This window comes from Simochromis diagramma, unplaced genomic scaffold (genome assembly GCF_900408965.1).
Source record: "Simochromis diagramma unplaced genomic scaffold, fSimDia1.1 OVJJ01000107.1, whole genome shotgun sequence".
Lineage (NCBI taxonomy): Eukaryota > Metazoa > Chordata > Actinopteri > Cichliformes > Cichlidae > Simochromis > Simochromis diagramma.
Window position 1 is genome coordinate 6,396,180 of NW_024387209.1, and position 25,725 is coordinate 6,421,904.

General features: G+C 40.0%; 1 protein-coding gene across 1 annotated transcript; it reads right to left on the bottom strand.

Annotated features, from left to right (window-relative positions):
• Positions 1-634: 634 nt before the first annotated feature.
• nab1b (NGFI-A binding protein 1b (EGR1 binding protein 1)) lies at positions 635-24,149 on the bottom strand. The gene is made up of 9 exons (XM_040051498.1): positions 24,001-24,149; positions 23,610-23,708; positions 14,810-15,612; positions 14,588-14,721; positions 14,263-14,314; positions 12,110-12,229; positions 9,279-9,450; positions 4,390-4,542; positions 635-4,166 (listed from the first exon to the last, which is right to left on the bottom strand). Exons 3-9 carry the CDS (start codon positions 15,608-15,610, stop codon positions 4,090-4,092), a joined length of 1,509 nt encoding a protein of 502 aa, XP_039907432.1. The 5' UTR covers positions 15,611-15,612; positions 23,610-23,708; positions 24,001-24,149; the 3' UTR covers positions 635-4,089.
• Between the last annotated feature and the right edge of the window lie 1,576 nt (positions 24,150-25,725).

The following is a 25,725-nucleotide window of genomic DNA, read 5'->3' on the forward strand; positions in this document are numbered from 1 at the left end:
GGTGCGGCCCATGGGATTTTGGGGTTTTTAAGTGGGCGGCAGGACTCTTTAAAGGCTGGTGAACGATATAAAGTGGCAGCATTCATCTCTACTATTTTTTTGTTGTTCTTGTTCTTTTATGTTTTTATTTAAATGAAAGAACCAAAGTGAGTTGCTCTGGTGCTGACCCCGTGACTCATCGCACTGCCTTGTGGTTCTGAGTGGTATTGCATGAAATTGCAGCCTTGCCCTTTTTTAACAACAGTTGATATCGCTTCAACGCACCACATGGAAGCTGTTACCTTGAACTAATTTTAGAACCTTTTAAACTATTTTCAAACATTGCAATAAACAATAAGAACCTTTCAAAAATAATAGTTAAAATTTTATTTAATTTTAAAGGTCAGCAGTATTTCAGGCGCAACAAGTAACGGAGGCATTGTGATATATTTTGAGTATTATGGCTGACAATAAGCTCAAGTTTTGGGCCAACATCAGTTTTTTTTCAAGGGAATTCAGCAAGTCTCTGGCAAATGGGCAGACGATCAGTTATAATAGTGAAGTCCCAGGACCATCCCCACAGATGCAGGCATACCTTTCACGATCAGGTTCAAACCGGATTTGGACGGCATTGATCACAGAACTCGCCACACAATAGAGTTCAAAAAAATAAAGTTTAATGTTTATGTGCTGTATAACAAATAAAATATATTAGTGTTTAAAAAACAGGTGCATAACTAGGTGAAGCCTAATCTATCACTTTACAATAAACAGTGAGGAGAAGGGTGATCAGTGAGACGGCAGCTCAGACATGCGACAGTCACGCCAACCAGGCCAGTGTTTGAGCCGATCGGGCTGGGAAAAAAACAAAACAAAACAAAAAATTCCCAAACGATATATATATGTATATATATATATATATATATATATAATTTTTTTTTTACAAGCCCAAGTCTTTGCTAGTTAAAACAAAACCACCTCATGGAGTTTTTGTGAAAGGAGAATGATGTCTTTAAATACAAACATGGTGCTCTGTGCACTAAAAGCGAGACAACACAAACATTTCCCACCCTGATGACAGACATACAGTTACTGAGCACAAAAAAGATGAATCCATATAAATGCAAATAGACTTATTACTTACATAAATATTGCATTGGCCTGTCGTTACGCCGAGTGAGACTAAAACTATCTGTAGAGGGGGGCAGGGTAAGAGTCTGACCAAAAACTGTCTGGACGTCATCATCATCATCTCGGACCAAACAGACGTATTTACACAATGTGGCGAACACGTAAAAACACAGCGAACACTTAATTGTTATGTATCTACCTCTAAACAGCAAAAACACATTTGAAATATGCACCGATGGCCATCACAGGTGGATTAAACACTGTTAAGAGCTAAGGCTAACAACATTATCATCATGTAAAGCATGTTTTTTATATACCAGACACGTTCACGTGGTTGTATTTTTTTTCCTCAGTGACACTTAAAAGATTTCTTTTTCTTTGTTTTTAAATGTTTTTGCTCTACATACATAAACATTGTATTGACACCAAAAATCTACAGCAGAGTTACACTCGACAAAGGAAAAACCCTGGTTTGAGAGATTAGGCTAGCACTATTTGTTATCACGGTACTATTTACAGACCCAGGCTGCTGCTCCACGCACAGCAGCGGCAAACAGGAGTTTTCCTTCCCCCCCCAGCTGCTGTTGAAATTAAAATAAAAAAACAAAACCTGCAAACCTGCAAGATTTTAATTCTGTCTTCAGAAAATTTTTCCTTAACCCATGGGGCTGCTGGGAGCTTGTTGGATCTGTTCTAAAAAACCTCACAGGCATCTTTTTATTCCTGAAATACTCCCTGTTTGCAGATGCGTGGTTTTGGTTCAACAGCAGTGTTTTGCTAAATTACAAAGTGAAATGAACCAATTAGCTCGGCCTCTGGCATGCCAGCCCAGCCATTCTGCCAAGACGGATGACAGAGGTCCCCTGGTGCTACTCCACAACAGCTCTTGTACATCCTCTTTTTAAATTACCTCCCATCCCATAAATATACACAAGACAAGAGCGAGGCAGGGAGGATTAATCCCACCTCGCCAGTTTCCCTATTTGAAGTGAACGATAAAAAAATGAAAAACACAATAAAAAAATAGGAACTGCTACAGGGGCTGTATCTTAACTCAGTCTCCCTACAGTACTTACACCTTTGTTTCAAGTTACAGTATGCAGACACCTACGTTAGGATTGGGAGAGTGACGGAGGCTCAGAAGATGACACAAGCTAAACGCAGCTAAAATAAAAAAATAAATACATTAAAAAAAAAAAAGCTTCTTGTTATTCTAAAAAGTTAAGCTTTGCTTCTAAAGTCATGAAAAAAATCTACCTTTATCACTTTTATCTTAAAATGCTACTTTAACATATTTTACAATAAAAAAATTTATGTTTTCATGTTTGGTCATTTTTAGACTTTAGAAGGTTTATGGATGTCTTGTTAGCTTCTGTTTAGTATTACACTGATTTAGAGACACCCTGTATGTGTGTTGCTTTGAGCTAAATGCTAGTATTAGCAACTAAAGTGGTCACAGTGACATTAAGCCACCATCTTGCTAAAAAGCACTAAATACAAAAGCAGCTGAACGTGATGGGAAGGAACTAAGTGTAATTTATGTCATGAACAACAAAAACGTTTGTCTCAAAATTTGTGCTACTTTATCTCCTTGTTATAGAGCTTTTTTTGACTTTATTCAGACTGCAAATGTCAAGAGATAAAATCTCTTCAGCATGACCTGGGTCTAACCCAGGGCTTCATTCCAGGAGGACGTGCCTAAAACACTTTACCTAGAAGTCCAAGAGCTATCCAGGTCAAATGAACCAGCTCAATTCGCTCTTTTCGCTACTCTGAGCTCCCCCCAATTGATTGAGCTCCTTTGGCCCTCACCAGAACATAGGTGAGGGCAGGAACATAGATCTGCCGGCTGAATAGAAGCGTGGTGTTTCTTCTTTTTTTCTTCTCTTGTTGCTACTCAGACTTTCTAAAAACTAAATTGCAAATGTCAAAAAACTGAACTAGCTGTGTAGATGTGCCCCCTTATTCATCTTCTGGGGAGTATGAATGTCTAAATTTGATGCTAGTCCAGAGATATTGACCAAAGTAGGTAACTGACTGACTGACTGAAATTCCGATTCCTACATATACTGAATAAAATACTCAGACACGACACATAAAATATTTAGCTATTTATCCTGAGTTTTGGCACAGATGTCATCGCCTTTAAATATTACTTTTATAAAGCGTTAACAACAATGAGGTGAGATTAGCCCAAAATTAGCTTTTGAAAGTCTACTTAAATCCCTCATTTTAAGGAACCTCCAAATGGGGTGTGGCCCTGTTTGGAATAATCAAATTTCATGAGTTTTTATTTTCCAAATTCTGAACAGATTTGAGCTAGCAGCCTGAACAAGGCCTGAGATTCGTCCTCTGGGGACCACGAATGTCTTTTCCAATTCATTTATACTATAGAAAGTTTTCAAAAACGTGGTTGTTAAATATTTAGTAAATAAATGCCAAATCTGATAACGTTCTCTTTCAGATTTGGGAAATATAAAGTGTTATCAAGAAGCTAAACTTACAGCACCATGGCAAAAGTTTTCCAGAAATTAGCTTTTTCCCCCATCTTTGAATCTACGCGTGAGTTAAGATTCAGCCCCAGCATCACAGCCTGCACTCTGGCTGTCCAAAAAAAGCAGGAAAACCAACACCAAGGCAGAGGTAAAGAGGACACAAATGTCTGCAACAGATTACTCTTAAATTACAGGTACATCTAATGTGTACAACTAATCAACAGACAAAGACCAGAGAGCACTGAAGAACTTCTCAAAATGCTCTTTAGGTGCTTTGGCAGATACCTTTGAAAACAAAGAAACAAACATACTAAATCAAAGAAAAATAAATGCTATTCATGAGGCAACATTGGTTGTTAAGGCTCTACTGTGTCTGTGCTTGCTTAGTATCTATTGATGGATAGTAACTGCATACTGTCAAGTGTGAGTAGAATGAAGTGGAGCGGGGTACTAAGGGGGGGGTCGAATGGTGAGGCGGGAGGCACTATGTGGAGTCTTCAGGCTCTGACTTGATGGTCTTCTTCTCTGCGTTCGTGGACGCCCGCTGTGACGTTCCATTTTCTGAAGGAAAAAGGAGAATGTCATCAGCAAAGAGCTTTATAATAACAAACAAGGCCTGCAGAGCAGTTACTGTAAAACACTTTTGTTGTATGTATCCTTCCATGAGCTTAAATCTTGTCCAAAGTGTCTTTGAGTAAGGCACAGCCTTTTAACTTCCTGCTCATTTGAAAAATCATTACATTTTTGGTATGAATATCATTTCAGGTTAGTCGCCATCACTAACCTGTTGCTGGTGTTTTGGTCTCATCTGTGTTGCTGTTGTTGCTGTTGATGTGGTTGTGATGGCGCTTCAGTTCATTGGCTAGCTGCTTGCCCAGTGGGAGGTCGCCTTCCTGCATATTCTGACTTACCACCCGCAAGTTTATTGGTCGTTCATCTGGAAAAAGTAAAAAATAAAGGCGAAAACAGTTAGCTTTCCCAATCAGTTTCTCAAAGAAAAGTGAGCTAAAGAACCTTTAAAGTACCTTAAACTGTTTTTTATAACTGCCCTCTTCGCCACTATTTTCACCAGGAATTTCAGGGAATAACAACCAATAGTGACATAAAAAATATTCAGTAAGCAACAGCCCAGTACAAAATGAAAATTTCACCTACTATCTCTGACATTAAGCTAAAGTAAATCCACTGGGATAGAAGTCAACATCAGCCCAGATGTTTGATGTAACACCAGCTTTGTTTTACATGTTCAATATTCCCAGTGGCAACAAAATGAGTGTGTTTGTGTGTGTGTTAAGCTGCTGATCCCTCATGTTTGCCTTTTATTCCCTCTGAGAGACAAAAAAGAAACAAAGACGGAGGAGAAAAGGGTGGATGAGGGGAAGCTGTGACAGTATTTTCCACCACATTCGACTGCTCGTGCCCAATGCAGCTGTTATTTAGTTGTTTATATGCACATTAGCCTCCTGTCTTGGGATTGTTTTGCTGATATTTTATCATGTATAAGGTATGAATTTTACACACAATACAAAGAAATGTGACATTAGAGCCAGATGACTTTGTCATTTTTGTAGCTATTTGCTAATAGTGCAGCTTTCAATCACACAACATGTGCTGTACTAAAAGATATGGCCTTTCATATATTTCCTGCTTGCTAAAGTTTCCATGCACTTTTTCCAAAAAAGGAGATAGAGTTCTGTTTTTGGGATAAAATTATTCAATTAAGCTGAAATAGATATAAAGGTCCTTTTCTTTTCTTTGGAGGGTAGACGAGCTTTAATAAGAAGAAGGTAAGCGAGACATCGTAAAGATTTACTTCTGTCTGAGCCTGTTCAGCTGGACTTCATATGAAGTGTTTACACTGTCTTTGTAATCTCCGATGACTGTATAAAAAAGGCACTGCATAAACTTAGAGGACAGTGACACTGCAGCTTTTCACTTTCATTTTTAAGGCGGTGTCACACATAGTGTGTAAAATAATACATTTGCTGTTACAACTAACATATTCAGGTTTAAATAGTTTATCCAGAGACATTATAAACAGTGGTGTTTGATGTAATCACAGTACATTAAAGTAAACTGTAAGCTACCTGACAGGATCATTAAATGTTCATCATCATAAATCTCCATCTCTGCCTGTCTGATTGTCTTCCTCACTTCTCTGTATGTGTCATTTCTCTCTCTTTTTGTCATGTTTCTTAAAAAAAAGTAAGTCTGACATTTATTTCTTCAGCATGTTGAGGATGTCCACCTCTCGGCCTGTGACGGCTGTACCCCCTGATCACGAGACCCCAAATTAAATAAGCTGTTAAGAAAATGAATGCATGTTTCCTAAAATGTTTCACAATAAAAGCTTTGTTAAGCAACCAAATGTACTTTATACACTATTTGTACAATGCTGAGTTTGTACAAACAGTGTAATGCAGTGACTCTAACAAAGTCATTTACTAAAATTAACTAATCGATTAATATAACATCACTGTTTGATTACCAAATAAACATGCAGTAGACTGAGGTTAATTATACCCTTATAATGAGGTCTGCTATTATAACATGACATGACATACAGACTTCCTAGTTTTGGTTATTTTAGCTCTGCTAGAAAAAGTATATTTCGCAGACCAGCAGCTGCTCCAAGTGTTGCTTTTAGCCTGACTTTGCAAAGATGCCATGTTTCATCTAACCTTCCAGAAAATCTGCAAAATATCTAAAAATATCCAGATGTTTTAGCTCAAACGGTCAGAAACTGCAGTTATTTTCTTTCTTCTTTTCAAATTAGGTGAAACAGACTTGCCTTATTGGCCATACAAGTCTCCATTGCTCTTATGGAAATTTAAGGAGCTGGGTGCCATTAAATTATTGTGTAGGAAGATGATGAAATTAAAAGAGCTGCAGTCAAATCTCAAATGATGGAAAGCCAGGATGGACGCTGCATGTACCCCATGATTTAATCCTTAAGCCTCTACAGATAAATCAACTGTTTTATTGAAAGCCAACTTTTTAAAAACTATCTCAGCATGCACGCTGTTTAAAATTCCCAGCATTAACACTCAACATTTCTTATTGTTTTTCATTTTAAAAAATGCAAAAGAAGAGGTGCTTCTACTGAGCAGTTTGTTGTTAAATTTCAGGGTTTTATCCCAGTGGAATAAAACATAAAGGGGCAGAGAACGAGAGAATAAAAAGGAAACCTGCAGGAGAAGAAAAATGACAGAAGGGGGGAAGAAGAAGAAAATAAGAAAGGAGAGCAGAGAAGAAGAGGGGGAGGAGAGAGAGAGAAGTAAACAGCGAGAGAGAGATAGAGACGCCCCCCTCCAGGCAACTGGCTGGAGGTAAACAGGCGTGGGCGTGATAATTACAGGTGCATTGTGGGATTTGTGGGAACAGCGATATAATGAGCTGTCGGGAGTGGGTGAGGGAGGAAAAGGATAAAAATGAGATGAGGCCCGGAGGAGAAGTAAGATCCTGAATAATGATGCCCCCCCCCAACCTCTCTGTTTGAGAAATCGGAGTGGGAGCAAATGGAGATGAAGAAAAAATACAAAATAAAAGGTGACAGCTGCCACGGCGGCCGGGTGTGGAAAATCAGCACCTATAGGTGTTGTTTCCATCCACGCATCCTGTGACATTTATGACATGAAGTATGTCTGCAAATTACTTGGTGCACTCCAAGAATGTCGGCCTCTATTCAGCTTAAAGACCAACAAAGAGCAAAGATTTGGCTCAAAAACAAAACCCCAGCTGGGTGTTTTCTCTTGACTAGACACAGGGGGCAGCAGTGAGTCACTAAAACAAAAACAAGAAAAGATGCTAATAATGCTTAGACAAGCCAAAAAAGGGATATGTTTTTCTAGACTCAAGATTTTTGATCTCTGCTCATTTATCACAAAAAACGGACTGGGCGCCAGTTTAGCTCAGTGCGTTGAGCGGGTGACCACATGCCATATGACTGAGAGCAGCCGGGTTCAACTCCTGAGATGTTTAACAAAAAAAACGGACTGATTAATAGGAAGGGCAATATTTGCTGATGTGACTAGAAACTTTAAAAATATAAAAAGACGAGACGACAGAAACCCACTTAAACCATTTTTTTGAGTGTTGATTTTGCACAGTTTGTCCACCAGAGGTCCGGTGCAACTTAGGGTAAGCATGTTCTTGGATTGCAACAAACACAACAGCTGATCCATGCAAAGTCGATAAGAGCAAAAACCTGAATATCACATATTAAATCACTACACTGTTATCAGTTTTAAAAATCTGAAAATTAGCCAGGCAACTTTTGTTCAGTTATGTTTCAAAACGAAAATATTAAAATTACCAAGGAAAGACCTGCTGGGTGCTTTCTTTTAACTGGACACAGGGGGCAACATTGAGCCAACTATAACAATCACGCAGGAATCTAAAAAGACTCGAACACGCCACACAAATATGAGGTTTATGTTTCGCTGAAAACAGATGTGAGTGACTTAGCATGTTATTAAACTATTATTATATTATTAAATTATATTTTTTTTAGCTCATTGACAGAAAAATGCCCAGCATAGTCTCCATTTATTGGAGATTATCATACACTAAACATATAAACTACCAAGGAAGCTACAAAGGAAAAAAGCAAGGAAAAAAAACCACTAGGTGTTTTCTCTTGATTAGACACAGGGGGCACCAGTGAGCCAGCCACAACCAACAAAAGATACTAAAAATACTTGAAAAAGCCAAACAAATATAGAGTTTTTAATTTACTGGAAATCAGCTCTGGGTGTTTTTATATTAAAGGTTTGTTTTTGGCTGGATCTTTTAGTGGATGCAGCCATAGATTTAAAAAAAAAAAAAAAGAACATTTCCAGTGAATGGCAAGGGGTAAAAACAATCAGGTCAAAGTTACTTACTCTGAGATTTACTCCTTTTGCTTCCAACTGTGACTAAGACCAACAACAACTAGCAAAAGGTGCTAAAAATACTGCAACAAACCAAACAGAGTGGAGATTTATGCTTTTGCGGAAGCCGTCATGGGCAGTTTTGCATAAAAAAAGCTTTTCTTCTGCTAATATGTGACAGAAAAACAGATTTATGGTTTACTGGAAGCGGTTTGGGGCTCTTTTTTTTTTAATATTCCTGAGTTTCAGTTTGCTTTCAGAGTTGCATCTAACCTCATTATTCAGTCAGGATCGTCTTTCGCACGTCCTGGGAGATTTATTACTAGATAATAATATGCTGCAAGAGAAATGTTTGGTAAACTTCACATAACCATTTAAATGCCAGAGTCCTTTAACTTTATGATCACACCTTAAACGTTGGATTGACTGGTTTGGAGTTAAAAGTATTTTCTCCTTGCACAAACCAAAGCGAGGCATCATAAAAATTTTAAAAGACTCCACCTTTTTAAATTCCTTTGTTGTGTAATTTTAATTGTGTTGTTATCGGCTGTACTGACAAGTATGACCTCATACTGAGGAGGTGTGCCTGTTGCGACCAGAAATGTTTTGATAAGTTCAGGTTTCCACTGATAAGCATCAAAGACAGTGGGATTTCATGAGGGCCGTGGGTGGTTTTTATCTTCATCCCTTTTTAAAATGTAGCCTCATTTCCATGTCACATTTGAATTCATTCCTTATGTTTTTGTAATAGTACATATCTAACAGTGGGGGTGAAACACGCCTCTGTTAACGGCCGCCCTACCTTGGCTGTCTCTGCCGGCGTCAACGGCTGCGTTTCCGTTGGTGTTCTGTGCATTGTTGAGGTACTTTAAAGCGGCGGGGGGGATCCTCCAGTCCAGAGCCTGGAGTCGTTCCTGGACAGCGGCATCCTGCAGGATCTCCATCTGCCTCGCCAGCAGACGCTCCAATTGCATCTGGTGGACACAAACAAACAGCAGTCAGATATGAACTGTGGGTAAAAATATCTTCTGCAGTCTCTCGATCAGGGGTCTCCAACTCCAGTCCTCGAGAGCTACTGTTCTACTACTGTCCCTACTCCAACACAGTTGAATCAGATGGTGGAATTATCTCTTCAGCATACCATCAAGTTTGGCAAAGGCCTGGTAACAAGCTATTCATGTGATTCAGGTGTGTTTGAACAAGGATGCATCTAAAAGCTGCAGGACAGTAGCAATCGAGGATTGAAGTTGGAGACCCCTGTGCTAGATGTTAGAAAACACAAGCTTTCATATGAAGATGTGACTTTCATCTGTGGACTCTCAGTAAGACTGTGATAAACGGATCTGCTGAGACATTATAGGTAGATAAAAAAGTGGATCCTGAGCTTTACTGGTCTTTAACGGGTAAAAATACAAACTAGTACGGTCCAGAGGTGCACGGGAAGACGACCTTGAACGTGGGAACAAACAAATTTAAATCCAGCTCTTGGTTTAAAAATCTTCAAAGAAACTTTTAATCAAGTACCAACCACAATGTGGACTTTGTTCCAATGTTATAAAATAAACAAAAGAGGAATTCAATGCACCTTTAAGAAATAAAGGACATTTTAAATGCAAATTACTTGTAACTGTTGGATTAGGATTACATGTAATCTCTAAAACAAAAAAGAAACAGTGTTAAATCCAATAGATTTGGGCCTCATTCTTAAATTTTAGACCTTTCATAATTAAACATAATTAGCCTTTTTACATTTTAAAATATAATCAAAGTATCAGTTTAAGTTTAAACCTTCATTGAAGTAGGAGTTAATGCATAATGTCAGGAATTTTTCACTATAAATTTGACCTTCAGTTATTGCTAATACCAACTACAGAAATAATGACTCAAGTAAATACAGTGACACTCAGACCGTTGGGGAAAAGGTCATGGTCACACACACAGGCGTTTCCAGGATTTTCTCCAGGCACAAAAACCAGTCGATGGAGGTGGGGAGGCTCCGTGGGAAATAAAAAACAAACCAGTTAAAACTATTTAGTCGTGGATAAACTTACTGCCTTCATAAATGTGCATCAGGAGACATCGCTGCCCTCTAACAATATGGCGGCTCGCCTGAAGCATGAGATTTAACGGCGAGCTAACCCAGTGTTTTAGTTCACTGAGTGGTAGAAGTTAAGAAAACATCTCACACATAGGGAGTCGGGAACGACAGGCAAAATGAACTCATTTATTCTTCTCAACTTAAAAAAGGTTTTTTTTGTTGTTGTTGTAAATTTGCTTTCATTGCATATTATTATGTGACTTGACATTTGTAATATTTTGTAAGGAGGACAACACAGCTTTTCCTTAAAAAGAGAATCAACACCTACAATCGCTGTAACTTCCACACATGGTTGCTCTGGTATAATTATAGGTGGGCACCAAGGCCACCCCAGCTCCCCCTCTTTAGCTACACCTCTGCATATAATTGCTAAACAAGCTGTGAGAGCACGAAGAAGCATCTGAGGTTAAACCAGTTTTACCTTCATACACAGATTAATTGATACATATGAATAAATCCTTTAAAATCCACAGATCAGATTTTTGCTGAATTTTATTCTTTTTGATAAATACAGTGTCTTAATTTCAAAGTTATTACCTTCTAGTTTCTGATATTGTGCTTATTTAACATGCAGGTTAAGTAGAAAAGAGAGAAAACACTTTCTGAGGTTTTTTTTTGCTTCATTTATAATAGATAATACCGAGAGGATGACTATGAAGCACGATGAAGATTTCTAGATCCTTTTTTAATCCTGTCATCCACCCGTGTGAGGGTTCAGACCTGTAAGGTAAACGGCATGTGCGATATATCTGAACTGCTTTGAGGTTTGACCTAAATCCGAGTGACCTGACTGAGGGTGAACTTTTGCCCCCTGCATCTGCCTCTTGGGTGTGTTAAACCAACCTGGGGAAAGAGCTTGAATTTACAAAGCAGGAAAATGACCTCCTTAAATGAGCTTCAGCGAAGTGAAGTCTGACAAACAACAGCGCAGCGTGGTTGCTGTCAGTCGGCACATCTCTGTCACTTTAAATTACTGCAGGACACGTCCATGCACGGAGAGACAAGCAGCAGTTCAGAGAGGCCTGCCGTGCGAACACAGCCGTGAAATCTCTTCTTCTCCTGAATGCCGTTTGTGGAAATCACATCAGTGTGACGGGTGTAACAAACACTGAGTGATCAGCTGGAGTACATATACATTAGGCCACATGTGTTCACACAGGGAGCAGGCGCTGAAATGTTTTCTGGCTAATGAGTGATCATAAAGCTGTCCTCCTACACTCCGGCTCTAATTATGAACAGCAACAGCAGCAGCAGCGGCGTGGAAACCAGTGAAGAGTCTAACTAGGACTGCCTCAAACATCTGGCGACATGGTGAGGAACGACAGTCGTTCCAATAAGACAACTCTGGGCGATCAACCTCAAAAGACATCCAGATGAGGAAAATAAATACAAAGTGCTGACGTCTGCTCTTAGGAAACAGCCTTTTTGAATGATCACCACTGCAGTAGATTTAGCCACTTTTTTATAAACTCTTTAGGCTTCAAAATAACAGCTGCTTCTCTGGAATTGAGATGGCAAGTGTTTGTTATGGCTACCTGCAGATTTCGTCCAACGGTTTCCTCTCCTTTCGACTTGGCGCACGCCAGTTGCTCCCTCAGCATCTCCTGTCGCATGTGGATGGCCTGCAGCGCCTCCTGGATGTCGAAGAAGTTCTCCTGTTGGTGTGACAGACAAACACGTATACATGTCTTGGGTTTCCATTTTATTGTTTCTTTAAGATTCATTTGAAGGTTCTGGTTGGTTCTCAGAGCCAAGAAGAAATTGAGTTTCTCTCAGTAGTCAAGAAAATATGGTGTTTTAGTATGAAACTACAAATCCCAACCCTGCAACTGACAGCTAATATTGTGGTGAAGTGTCAGTCACACAGGTAGAGTATAATGAGGTCAGTGTATGTGCAGGTAATCCCCATGAGCCGAACTCTTTAAAAGCTGCTCCAAACACACAAACATTTTTTTCTACTCATGGGTTTTTATGATGTCAGTAAGAGGGAATTCCTTATATGCTCCACCCACCTGCTTTTTAAACCTTCTGTTTGGGAGTGGTAGCCAAAAGAAAGTTGGCTTGAAGGGGGAGGAGCTAAATCAACGAGGCTCAGTATGATATAAAGATGGATTATTTTAAACTGTGATTCATGCAAAGCTACCTTAGGGGAATATTTTCAAAGCACGAAGGTGTTTTTTTGAACTGACATCCAATTTGTGGCTGATATTTTTTAAATAACATTTAACGGTTAGTTTTATGTTTCACCCCTCACTGAGCACATGAAACTGTATACAGCAGAGCAACAGAGCAGCAGGTCAAATACAATTTTCTAAGAATTTTTAGAGGTTAAATTTGCACAAAATACACTGACGCTGTTCAAGGCTTGTTCTGGTATTTAAAAATGATAATATTAATGAAAACTCCAGGCAATATAGAGAACATTTTAATAGAAAAGAACAATTAAACAATTAAAATAAGAAAACAATATCATTTCTGGAGGCGGATTTTATTAAAATTATTAAAGTCGCAAAGAAGCGTTTTACTCTGTTATTAATTAGTTTGAACTTATTTTGTCAACATATAAATAATTGCAACTATTTTCTTTCACGTTACAATTTAAAAACTAATTAATAACACACTAATAAAGCTTATTTATTTAAAAGAAGAACTAGTATTGCTGCTATTTCTTGCTACTTATTTTGGTTATTGGGTTTATCAAAGCTTACACAATACAAATTCCTTTGATTTGTTTATTAACAGACTCGGGGGAGTTTTTTCTCACTGTGGATTTCTGCAGAAATTCCCCCATCTTTAAGAGCTCAGAGTAGTTTTTGTGAGCAGGTGTCGGCTTATCTGCAGCTCCGAGGTCCCAGCCGAGTGTGCGTCCGCCACATGTTTTCGATCAGAGGTCTACACGCTGAGAGGAGCTATTCAAAGACAACTCTCTCAGTCAACTGTGTCAGGAGAGGAGCACTGAGAGTCCTTTGTACTCTATTCAATGGTGATGCTGATTCGCCCTTAATGTTCCTGAAAAAGTCTTGCAGAGGAGCTCCAGCTGGTCACATCTTTACATTTCACACATTGTAAATACTGAAAATTAGCCAGCAAGGCAGTTCCGGTCATCATGTTTTCAAATAAACTGGTGAATTTAATGAATAGGAAACATTTCGTAGGGATTACTTTCTCATTTTAAAATGATTGTTTGGTAGAAGACAACCCCTGAGGGGTCCAGAAACTGTTCAGAAGCTATTCAGGTTGCAATCAGTTAGGACAAAACAAGTTAAAACCTTTTATTCCAACAAAAAAAATAGATCTTTCCTGAATTTCTCATTGCCTCTTCCTGTTAAAGGGTGGTTCTTCCTCCCCACAGTCGCCAAGTGCTACTAATATTGGATTATGTGATAGCTGAGGTTCTTTCTGGTTCTTCTGTAATATTTTAGGGTGTTTACATTACAGTATGAAGCACCTTTTAAATATTAAAATCATGTCAGATAGTGATTTTTGGATATCAGTAAATTTTAAAATCGAACAAGGAAAACTAATGAACACCATGGAGAGTCTGAGAAGCTTTTTTAGCTTGGAGGAACACTCCAGAGTTAGGACAGTCTCTTGATAGTTTAAAGGAAATAGAGACATCTCAGTAAAGCCCAAAAATATTTGACAAATGTTGAAATCAAGACGCAAATTGAAAAAAATCTGACCATACCTCTGTTTTAATTCTTTTAGGTGACGGCTCGTCTCGGTCTCCACAGCGAGACCTGCAGAGAAAAGTCATAATGCACACATGTCAGTTCCATTGCAACCGCTGACATCCAGTTTTTATGCCGAGAATTCGCTGAGCTGACAATTTACCTGGGGAAAGCTTTTTAAAAATGAAAGCATCACAAACGCCAAGAAATGTGAACACGTGATTCATGATGGGCTTAGACAGATGGTCACATGTGTAGTCCAAACACTGTCGGCTCATTTTAGCTTTAAAACCAAACAACTTAAATCTGAAGTCGGCTTCAGTAAGGAAAAGGGGCTCTTACTTGCTGGTGCGGTAGGTGTATTTGTAGGTGACCTCCCTGGAAATCTGCCGGGCGAGTCCGAACAGCTCGTCGCGGCGTGTCAACAGAGCCATGTCCCTCATGCAGAGCTGTGCCGCCGCTTCGTTCACCGTCAGCTGTGGGACACACACGTACAGATAAATCAGGTTACACAGGAAGACCCCCACAGGACAACATTAACCAGAAAAATATGTGTTCACCCACTTCGTGAAGCGTCAGGTGCTTGCCGTCCCTCCTCTTGGAGTCAAAGCGTCCATAGATGGCGCTGTACTTCCGGATCTCCTCCTCCCTTCGCGGATCATCATCGCTCATTTCAAAGATGTGTCCGATCATCTTTCCTAGCTTCTTGTTGTTCTTCAGCTGCTCTTTAACCTCAGCCAGGTCCGCCTTTGGGAGGCCAGGCGCCATTCTGTCCACACACTCCATGACCGACTGGACGGCGGCTGCGTCCAGAGCTTCTAAAGCCTCTCTGGGCGAAGATGGGGAGCCGAGGTCTGACGGAGACAGGCTGTGCTCGCTATCATTGCTATGGCCCGACCAGAACCTCACCTCGCTGCTGCCCTGCAGTGGTGATCCGGCCGACACTTTGTCCCTTGCCACGTCCAGCTTCCCCGGGTCAGAGCAGGCGGCGGCGATGGCTTTGGGCATCTTGACGCTGGCGGTACTGGCGCGGTCCTGAGCGCTGAGCAGCGTGGGTGAGCCCTCGGGCAGTTTGTACACGGGGATGCTGCACACGGGCAGCGAGGTGAGGGGCTGGTTAAAGATGGCGGGGTTGGTGACCCAGTCTCGCAGTGCCTTCTGCAGGCGGCGCACGTGCAGCGGCTTGCTGGCCATGCCGACGAGGGCCATGATCTCCAAGAACTCCTCCTCGCCGGCCTCGCAGAGCTGCTGCACGTCGTCACCGCCCTGCTGGATGAAGGCCTCGTAGTAGTAGAGCAAGTTTGCCCGCTGCAGGATCCTGTAGAGCTGCAGCTCACCCAGGGTTCTCGGCAACACCGCTGCCATACCTAAGAGACGACAAACAGAAGGCCAAACGTCACTCAGGCACTAAGCTAAGCTAACAAACAGTCACACATGAGATATTGATCTGAAAAAAAAAAATACCACGATTGGATGAACAGTTATTATAACCTATTAATATAGTGGGAAGATGAATGTGTGGAGGGCCAAAAGTGCCAAATCCACCCCCCCCACCTCCAAATTGAAGGTGCCACATAAATATTGCAAAAATAATAACGATTGAGGCATTGATCCAAATAATAATAAATAAATATCAGCAATTAAATATGTTATTTGTGATGATTTTTATACTGTATTATTTACATATTATTACTAATTGGTTCAGTTGTACGGAGGACTGACACTGTCAAAATTAAAAATAAATAAATAAAAAGAAATAAAAAACAATAGAAAAACAAATATTGAAAAAATAATATATAAACAGAGGCATTAATACAAATTAATATTTTCTTTCTTTTTTGTTTCTGGTGAAATTTAGTTATAAAAGTGCCACCATTTAGATTATACTCTGTAAAATGTGTGGGTATAATAAGCTAAAGCTACACCCTGCAATTTTACAGTCAATAATTTGTGTTTTTTCTGCTTTATTTGTTTGTTTAATTTTTTAAAAGCATTCTCCAATTGTTGTTGAAAACTGTAAATAACCACTGAAATACAATCCCCCCATTTATTTTTACTTTTGGCAATTTTAGACTTCCGTACCATGAAACAATCTTCCTTAATCTTAATCTTCCATAAGATAACAGTAACAGATTGTAGTAGTTCTCTAAGATCGAGTCGTTGAAACGCTTCAGATGTAGAAATGTCAAATCAGTCACGTTCTGACTGAAATCCTCCTGCTGAGTGCCAAATGGTGAGAAACACCAATTTGCCCTTTAAGGAGAAAACAGAAAGGGGGAAAAAATGATGCGCTCACATGACACTAACTCAGTGCTTTGTTAAAATCATCAGCAGTCAATCTCAACAAAGCAGGAACATGTGAATTTCTCTCAATGAGCAGACACTAAAACTGAAAAGAGAGCATGAGGACTTTTGACCTTGGAGACAAAAAACGGAAGTCAAGTTTTTCACTTGAATCTTCACAGCTGAAGAATGTGAAGATGAAAAAAAGAAATGTAAAAATAAATATGCAGTTTTTACTGTTTTCACTGGAGGCTCCATTGCTCATCTGAATTAGCTGCTGTGAGCCGACATGGAGACACATTTCTAAGAACAATGCACAGGAATTATATTTGGACTGCACTTGTTATCCTTGGCATGTGCAGGGTTCCTGTTTATCAGGAGTCCACAGGTGCGTGGATAGGTGAAATCTGCCTCCACTTTTCCGCCAGAAACCACAAACAGCTTTCGCTTTGCCCTGCTTTAACTAACCTATGTCGATCCAAGTGTCTCAAATAAAGAAGTAAACGTTAAAACCAAAGAAAAGGGCAGAAATGAAGTGAAATAATAATTATGAACAACAGTAGTCCAGTAAAACTACTAAAACCTACAACTGAAATTTACTTACTGAACATCCAAAACACAATCAAAAAACAAGGTAAAATTATAATTAACAGCAGATGCGGGTGCGTAGGCAGCTCATTTAGTGTTTTTTTTCCAAATATCGTTGAGCTTCTGTGCCATATTTTGCTTGAATGAACATTATTATTGGTTTTAGTTGATAGCACTGCATCAACCCAATCCTGGCTTCTCTATATTCGATCCCTGTGTGGTTTACAATTAAAATTCAGGGAGACATCACTGAAATGTTGGCTGTTTTCAGCCTCTGATCCTCCGGTGAGTCCTTCTCCTGCTCCAAAGTGGAGACTTGAATCTACAGACCAATGCACGAGCAGATAACTCTTGTATGTAGCATTCATACAACACATGTAGATAGATGGAAATCTTTACTGGAACACATGTAAGATTTAACTCCAGTGCGTGGAGGAAATTTGAACTTGATCAAATGAGTGTGGAGAAAACACGGTGCACATGTTGCTGATCATACCTGGATATGGTCTAGCATACTAATAAATCAGACACATCACAGGTAGGTTGCTACAACCTGCCCATCCAGCATACAATATCTGCACTGAGAAGGTACAAGAAATATATACGTTGCAACAAAGTATTTATTGCATTGCATTATTTATTGCAATTACAATCCTGTCAACAATTACAATCCTGTCATGCCCTTTGCTTTCTTGTGTATACACATATATACACACAACAGTGGTTTGTTTGCTCCGTCTGAAAGCTATAAATCACATGGATATAGCTTTAAAAACTGGGAAAACAGGAATTGTGCACACAACTGTGTAAGTGTTATAACACATTTTTACAGGGCTGTTTAAGTGACGTTGTTATTTTACTGTCAGTTTACTGTCTTTTTAATTTTACTGTTATTTTAATCTTTTATTGTTATTTATTACAGACATTTTAAATCAAATCAAATCAAATCACTTTTATTGTCACATCACATGTGCAGGTACATTGGTACAGCACATGTGAGTGAAATTCTTGTGTGCGAGCTTCACAAGCAACAGAGTTGTGCAAAATACAATAATGTAAACAAGCAAAATACAAGAATGGCTACATCTGAAACTAATAAATATATGTACAATATATAATAGTATATAAGTTTTAAGTTCTTGTTTTGTAGTTTTTATTTTAAAAAAAACAACTTTTTCTTAACTTTAGTTGTTTTTTCTATTCTAATTTGCCCTCTGAGCTCGCCTGCCAAAGCACTTTGCAAACTCTGTTCTCAAACTTGTTATTACAGTAATAAAATGTACAAAAAATGTCATTTTTAAATTGCTGCTTTAGCTCTAAATGTGGGTCTACAAACATCTGTGAATCCCTGTGAATAAACGTCTTCTGCGGGCCCACTCGCCGTCCTTTGAGGATGACGCTCGCTTGGCCTTTAATTTTAAAGAAATGATTGAATCTCTTCACTTGCCATCTCAAACTCAGAGAAAACAGGAGAGAAGCTCAGAAACTGGCTTGTTTTTCGACTCTCCCTGTGTGCATGTGAGGCTCTGCGGAGGCCTACAGCTAACAGAGGAGTGGCAGTCAGCGAGCCTGGGTTACTGGGAGGACCACATGCCTCTCTCCACCCCTGCAGGATGTGTAGGTGGTGGGCTCGCCTCGCCCAGAATAGGCTCTGAGAGCCTCAGCCCAGGGAGCCAGGGAGCCAGGCAGGCAGGCGTCGAGTGAGCAGGGAGAAAGACAAAAGCTGCCTAAGACAGAAAACTGAAACCATCCTCTTTAAAATACGTGGATTTATTCAGTCTACACAGATATCAGAGATCACTGGCACTCAAGGTGACCTCCAGAAGAGTTCCTCTAACTCAGTTTCCTTCTATAAAAACGAGTTTTAGGCAAACAACCCAATAAATGGAAAAAAAATAATAATTTTTTTAAAAACGGAATCAGACAACTTTTGAAACTTCCACTCCACGTCCTTATCTTAAACTCACAAATTCTGCTTAGAATAACAACTTTTGTAGCATCTACACAAATGACCAACTGAATAATAACAGTGTCCCTCAGCAAACCTGTAAACATGTCTAGACTAAAGGAAAGATGCCTCCTTTTTTTTCTTGTTTCTTCCAGCTGCAAACAGGTCAACATGCTTTCTGATTGTAGAAATCTCTCCATTTAACCAAAAAATAAAAATAGTCTTTCCTGGAGTGACGGTTGGAAAAGGAGGAACGATTACGGGCGGTAATAACAGGTAATTAAAGTTCACAGGTCTGCATCACATTCACTATAAAACTTTTAAAAAATGTGGATATAACGTGTGATGTGAAACTCGAGAAAGGCTTGTTGTTTCTTGAGCACAACTTCTCAGTGCGCTCGCTTTCCATTTATGTCACCTCAAGAGTTTACGTTAGCCTTTCCTTACAACTACGGTGGCTTTAACAGAAAGTAATGACGCGGCAAAAAACAATCACTGTGTCAAAGCAAGAGTAAAATTTCACATGAAAACGTGACTGTTTCCAGTCTTTCAATGACAAAAGGTTTGTTTATTTAAGCTCAATGTGAACAAAATGTGACAAAAACTGAAACTAAATGAAGCTCGAGTTCACAAAGAACTCTTGAGCTTTTGTTTTAGCGCTTACACAAGCTTCTTATCTTATGAAAACAGCAAAAATGACTGATCTTAATGATTTGGTTCATTTATGATTCAAAACATCCTGATTTGGCAGCTTGCACACAACATTTGATTTAATTCTTGGAATAAGGATGTTTTTTTCTTTCTTGAAATGTTATTATTTAGTACTCTGAGAAAAGGTGCAATAAAAACCTGAGATTTTTAGAGTAACTTGGCTCATTCAACTCTGAACCTGCAGACGCTTCAGAGCTTTTGCTCGTCTGCGTGTGAATCTGTAGGCGAGGGATTTTTGCTTCTGGAAGTTTTCTGGTTTCCGCCTGTATTCTGAGTTCTATTAAAACTGGATTTGGCTGCAAACAGGTGAACAGTCTGTGAGCACAAACTCAGTCTCAAAATCATCCTACTATCAGGTTATTATTAGCTTCTTTAAAAAGCCTTTATAGATTGGGAATCCTAGCCCGGATCTTGAATAGAAACCCTGAAAAAACTGCCCGCTGCTCCCAGAAACAAGTTGGCAGACTGTCCGATGGGCACTACTTAAAAAAAACAAACAAAAGAGTTTGGTTTTACACATTACTTTCCATTTTTATCTTGTAACATCTACCAGGTCACCCATCTAGGGATAGTGTTCAGTGACCCTTCACCTCTTTTATGAAATATTTGCCTTTCTGGAAAACAGAAAATCCTCTTTAACTGAAAGGTAACAACATCCAATTTCTTTATCCAAAACAAAACCCAACCTTAATCGTAGACTAGTCTCTGAAGTTATTCATTCCCAGTTGCTGCTTTTGTGTCTTCTTTTATGTCTTATTTGGAAATGTGCCATCGGTTAACTAGGCTAAACTAGCTTACATCCTGATCCTGAACACAAAGCCGAAAACCAGCCCAAAGAGCACTTTAGTGATTCTACGAATGAAGGAGGTACAAGCAGAATAGGGCGGCTACAATGCTGCGTGCCGTACTTTTGAAAATACAGCTCTGGCTGCTTGGTTCGGGAGTTCGTCTAGGGAAAACGGCATGCTCGACGGCTTTTTTTCTATCTGCCTCTCATGCAGATAACTGAGGAACTTACCATAACTGTTTGATTAGTAACTGTAATGTGATTACAGTTGTGTAGCACTGCCCACTTGGCCTAAAGCAAAGCTTTCTGAGGAGCAAATTCTCACCATGTGACTGTGACCAACCAATCAGGCATTAGGCCAGAAGAAGCACTGTAGCAACATCCCGCTGTCCGCATGTTATTTGCTGATACATGTACCAGTTTATTCATGTGTTTTTAGTAAATGTCGCCCTCTCTGTTCTGTTCAAGACTTTTTCAAATTGATTAACCTGAAACCATGCAGCAACTCATTAATGATGACCCTCCAGTTGCAAATGGATAATCTCAGACGTGCTCTAGGCTATGAACTGGGAATTTACCAATTTGACCCTCATCCTACATCTATCTGTGCTTATATTAGCCTAACCATACCTCTGTAGCCACCCACCAGGTAGAACAAAAAAACCCTAACCCTGAAAACATTGCTGGTATTTAGCTTTCTGTGTTTGTTTGCATGCATGGACGTTAAACTTTAATGTACGCCCGGTTAAAAAAGCCACACTGCTCATTTAACTCTGAATGTTCCAGTGTTTGTTAATTTCAGTTCAAGTCCATTTTAAAGCCAAATCACACCAACAGTTGTAAGGTAAAGACCCTACAATAACGGAGAGAAACTCCAAGAATCGGACAACTCCCTATGAGCAAGCACTTGGCGACAGTGGGGAGGAAAAACTCCCTTTTAACAGGGAGAAACCTAAGGGATTCTTCCTGAAGGAGCGTTTTTACCCAGAAATGGCTAGCAACATCAGATTTATTAGGGGCTGTCTCGAGTTTTGAGGGCTTTACTAAATAAACGTCGTCCAGGCTTGCATTATTTTTGCAACACGCCACACTCATTTGTTCCCATGGGTTCCCCCCTTTTTTGCATTTAAAATAATTTACTTCACAAGCATATAGGCTGAGCTGCTCTCATGTGTTGAGGTCACTTTGTTGAGTAAAGGTCTCCCTGTGTTTGGCTAACCTATTTCATGGGCTCACTTACTTCTGAAAATAGCCTCTATTTGCATGTCTACATATTTCTGATATGATCGTCATGTTTCTGGGATAGAATGAACCCACATTTTGAGCCTTTAGAATTGACCCCATTAACCCCCACATACACATGCTTTTTTTCTCTAAATGTTGGTTTAGGAAATGGAATATTTGAGGATAAACTCATTATTGTTATTATTTTTCAGGTCCACTGTTAAGCATGTTGCACACCCCACATAACTAACATATGAATTAAGTTTCATTTTCTGATGAACACGAACGCCTCTCCTATCATTTTAGTATTCATGATAAAACCACTCATCCTCCTTCAGATGCTCAGGAGGCACTCGCCAGCCTAAGACGGGTATTTACCACCATCTTAGCCCCACAGATGCTTCATTGTTAGACTGATAGGTTGGAAAAAGTGGTAAAAAACAAATAAAATTGACTGTGAAAAGACCCAACCCTGCTAGATCATCATATACTCAGGTGTTTTACTGTTCCTTGGCATTAAGCTGCTGTGACTTAAATGCAGCAAAAGCTGTAAAAGTTGAACAGTATAGGATGATTTCTTTGGGGTTTTCTCGGTGATGTAAGATAGTAAAATGAATACAAAGCGTGCCTCCTTTCAGAAAAAAGAGAATAACCACCAGATGAACTAACAATGAAATGATTAGAGGAGTTTTCTTGTTCAATAAGTGTTTTCAGCAGCAGAAGGTTATCTGTCCCTCTACACTGCTGTGTGCCTACAAATAGAAACACTGAATTCATTCACTCCACTTCAGTTCCACTTGTTGTCAATTCTTTCAACCATCTGCACAAACACTCCCAGCCATCTTACTCTAGTTTCATCACAGCAGGCGTATGTGTGTGTGTGCGTCTGTGTGCGCGAGGATGATGAATGCGTGTGTGTGAATGGCAGAATCTTAAGTGAAGTCCTGCTCCACAAAAGCGCGTTTTGCCAGTTGGATCTTTTCACCTGGAGAAACGAGGCGTGCGCTGCCACAATGGCACACACACACAAAACACATGTACACTCATTCATGATGAGTGGATTTCCAGGTGAAGTGCCACGCAGAAGCAGCAGCAGCAGTCCTCCCTCAGCGAGCTGAGAAATCCTTTGATTTCACTGTGATTCAGGAGGAAATTCCCAGAACTACTGTTTGATATCATCACCCGAGCGGCCTGGAAACCATCAGCTCATCTGCCAGACTGTCTGGGATGTTACTCCAACCCTTTGTGAAAAAAGAGCCACTTAAACCCGGCATTCGCTCCAGTGATGAAGCAGCTAAAAACGGCACAAAATGACGCACAATACATCGGAGATCCTCTCGCTCTTTCCTCAAATATTCCTGTAGCAACTTGTCCGTTGACACTCTCGTGACACTCTCCGCAAACCAACCCACCCTGCATAGGATGCTAGAAATTTGGATATAAATGTGTATTTAGAGGCATTCCCATCCCGTTTTTAAAAAATAAATAAACGGTTTCTAATGGACTGGCGCTTTGGTTTGTGTTTACCTCCCGCTCATGTGGATATTATTACCCCTACAGTGCTATAACACAGGCAGATAGTTTTGCTACAGCGCGTAAAAATGACTTTAGAAATGACTTTAGAGCTGTTTTTACGTCCCCTCATATAATTTTTAAGCTGACTTTAAAGCACATGCAGTAATGTCTGCAAGCATTTCCAAGAAAATAAAAAATAAAAATCATAAAATGTGTCTTTGCAAAACATTTCCAATCACCATTATTATTATTATTATTATTAGCAGCAGCAGGTTACATGCACGGTCACCGTCTTTAATTGAGCCTACCTGGTGAGTTTTTGCCCCCCTCTGGTCCGCCCTGGTCCGGTTCCTCGTCTTCCCTTTCTCCTTCTCCTCCTTCTTCTTCTTCTTTTCACACTACCCCTCCTGAGTGTCAATTTGCGCACAAAGAAACCCGCAAAGGAGAGGTCCCGCAGCAGCAGCGAAGTGCGTAAAATTCAAAAGAGAGGGAAAAAAAAATCTAAATTCAAAAGACGAATAAAGACAAGAATTATCTCCAAGGCGCACACAGACAAAAAGAAGCGCGCCTGCTTGTGTTTGCGTGCTCAGACCGAGCCACTCTCCTCTCCTCTCTGTTTCTGGAAACTTTTCTCTCTCGACTGCCGTTAAGAGAAAGGAGGGGAAAAAACCGCAGAATATGAGTAAAAAAGCCGCTGACCTTCGTGCGTCTTTCGGTGCGTCTTCTTCCTCCTCCAAAGTGTGTGTGAGTGAGTGTGTGTGAGTGTGTGTGTATGTGCGAGGATGATGAATGCGTGTGTGTGTGTGAGTGTATGTGAGTGAGTGTTTGAGTCCTCTCCCAGCGTCTCTCCACTCCCCCTTCCGCACCGTCAAGTCAGACGCGGTAGTGCGATCCTGCGCTTCCGCCTGCGTTTACGCAAAAAAAAATAATAAATTAAAACACAAGGTACTGGGTGAAGGTGCGGGCGCACTTCTGAATGGAGGAAAAGTGGGCGGGAAACGAAAAGAAAGAAAGAACACGTTTAAATAAGAGCTGCAAAAATGTTGGATGTTTTATGATTAATGGATCTGTGAGTTATAAACGATGACAGGAGAAGCTGTGGTGAACCCTAAAAAAGAAAGAAGAAGAAGAAGCACTAACGTGTTCTCTTCAGATTGGTTCATTTACAGCATTTCTTTATCTGGTGGAAAAACTGAGACGTACTGTTGAAATCGCAGTTTTTCTTCTATTAAGACATCTCAGGAATTAAACTGGATTAAAGATAATGTATGCAAATGACCAGTGAACGTGAGTGCAGGGGTTCCTCTGCTTAACAAAAACGTCAATCACATCAGTGACCCTCCATGGCGGACGTAACAGGGAACCAGATTCCTATTTTAAACTATTTTACTGGAAATAGAACCAGGGAGTGTTTTTAAAAGTGCTGACATGCCTGAATATTCAATCATCAATAACTCAGACGTTTAACAGTCACAGAGAAACTGCACAAAGTGTTCAGACTGTTTGACTTTAAGCACAGACAGTGTCTGTAGTTTTGCAAAACTATGAAAAAATGCAGAAAAAGTAAATTAAAGTAAAACGAAATAAATAAGTAAATAAAAAAACTCTACTAAACGTTCACTACATACATTAAACTGCCATAAAGAGAGCTTAAATCAACTCAAACAGAACGACGCTTTTATTTTGCCAGCTCTTCCTGTCTGACGCGTCGTGAGCGCGCACGGCTTGATGCGGCAGCCGCAGAAAGTGGGATATTCCGCGCGGTTGCCACAGAGCCTCTCTCTCTCGCTCTCTCTCTCTCGCTCGCTCCTTCTCGCCCACGCTGCTCCCTGCGTGACGCAAATCCGCGCGTGGGCGGACACACGGGGCGTGGGAGGCTTTCTGCACGGAATACCAAACACAGGCAGGTTCAACACCCACAGAGAGACAGAGAGACACAGCAGTTTGCACACTTCATGCTCTCAAACTGAACGATTACTGCGGATGTTATCTCATTATTTGATCCTCAGCTGTAAATATTGTCAGAACTAGTAGTCGGTGAATACTGAACCTGATCACCGTGCATTCTTACAAGCTGCTCCACCTTCAAACTTTCTTATATGTTTTAATGTTGTTTTCTTTTTCACATTAAGAGTGTGCATGCCTGTGAATGTGGGCATCAGTACTGCATCTCTATATATAGTCATTGTTTTATGTGTAAATGTGTCCCTCTCAATATATAAACCGTTCAATATGCATCTGCATTTATGCCTATACACCTGTAATGGCTTGAGCTGCTTTAGACACTAGCTGTGTTTAGACTCACTGTCCACTTCATTACATACACCTGTTCAATTCTGGTGAGGTTGTGTTAACTGCAGCCCCTCTTTCCAGTTCTTACCTGCAAGGAGTAGCACCCAGTGTGGTTTTCTGATGCTTCTCTTA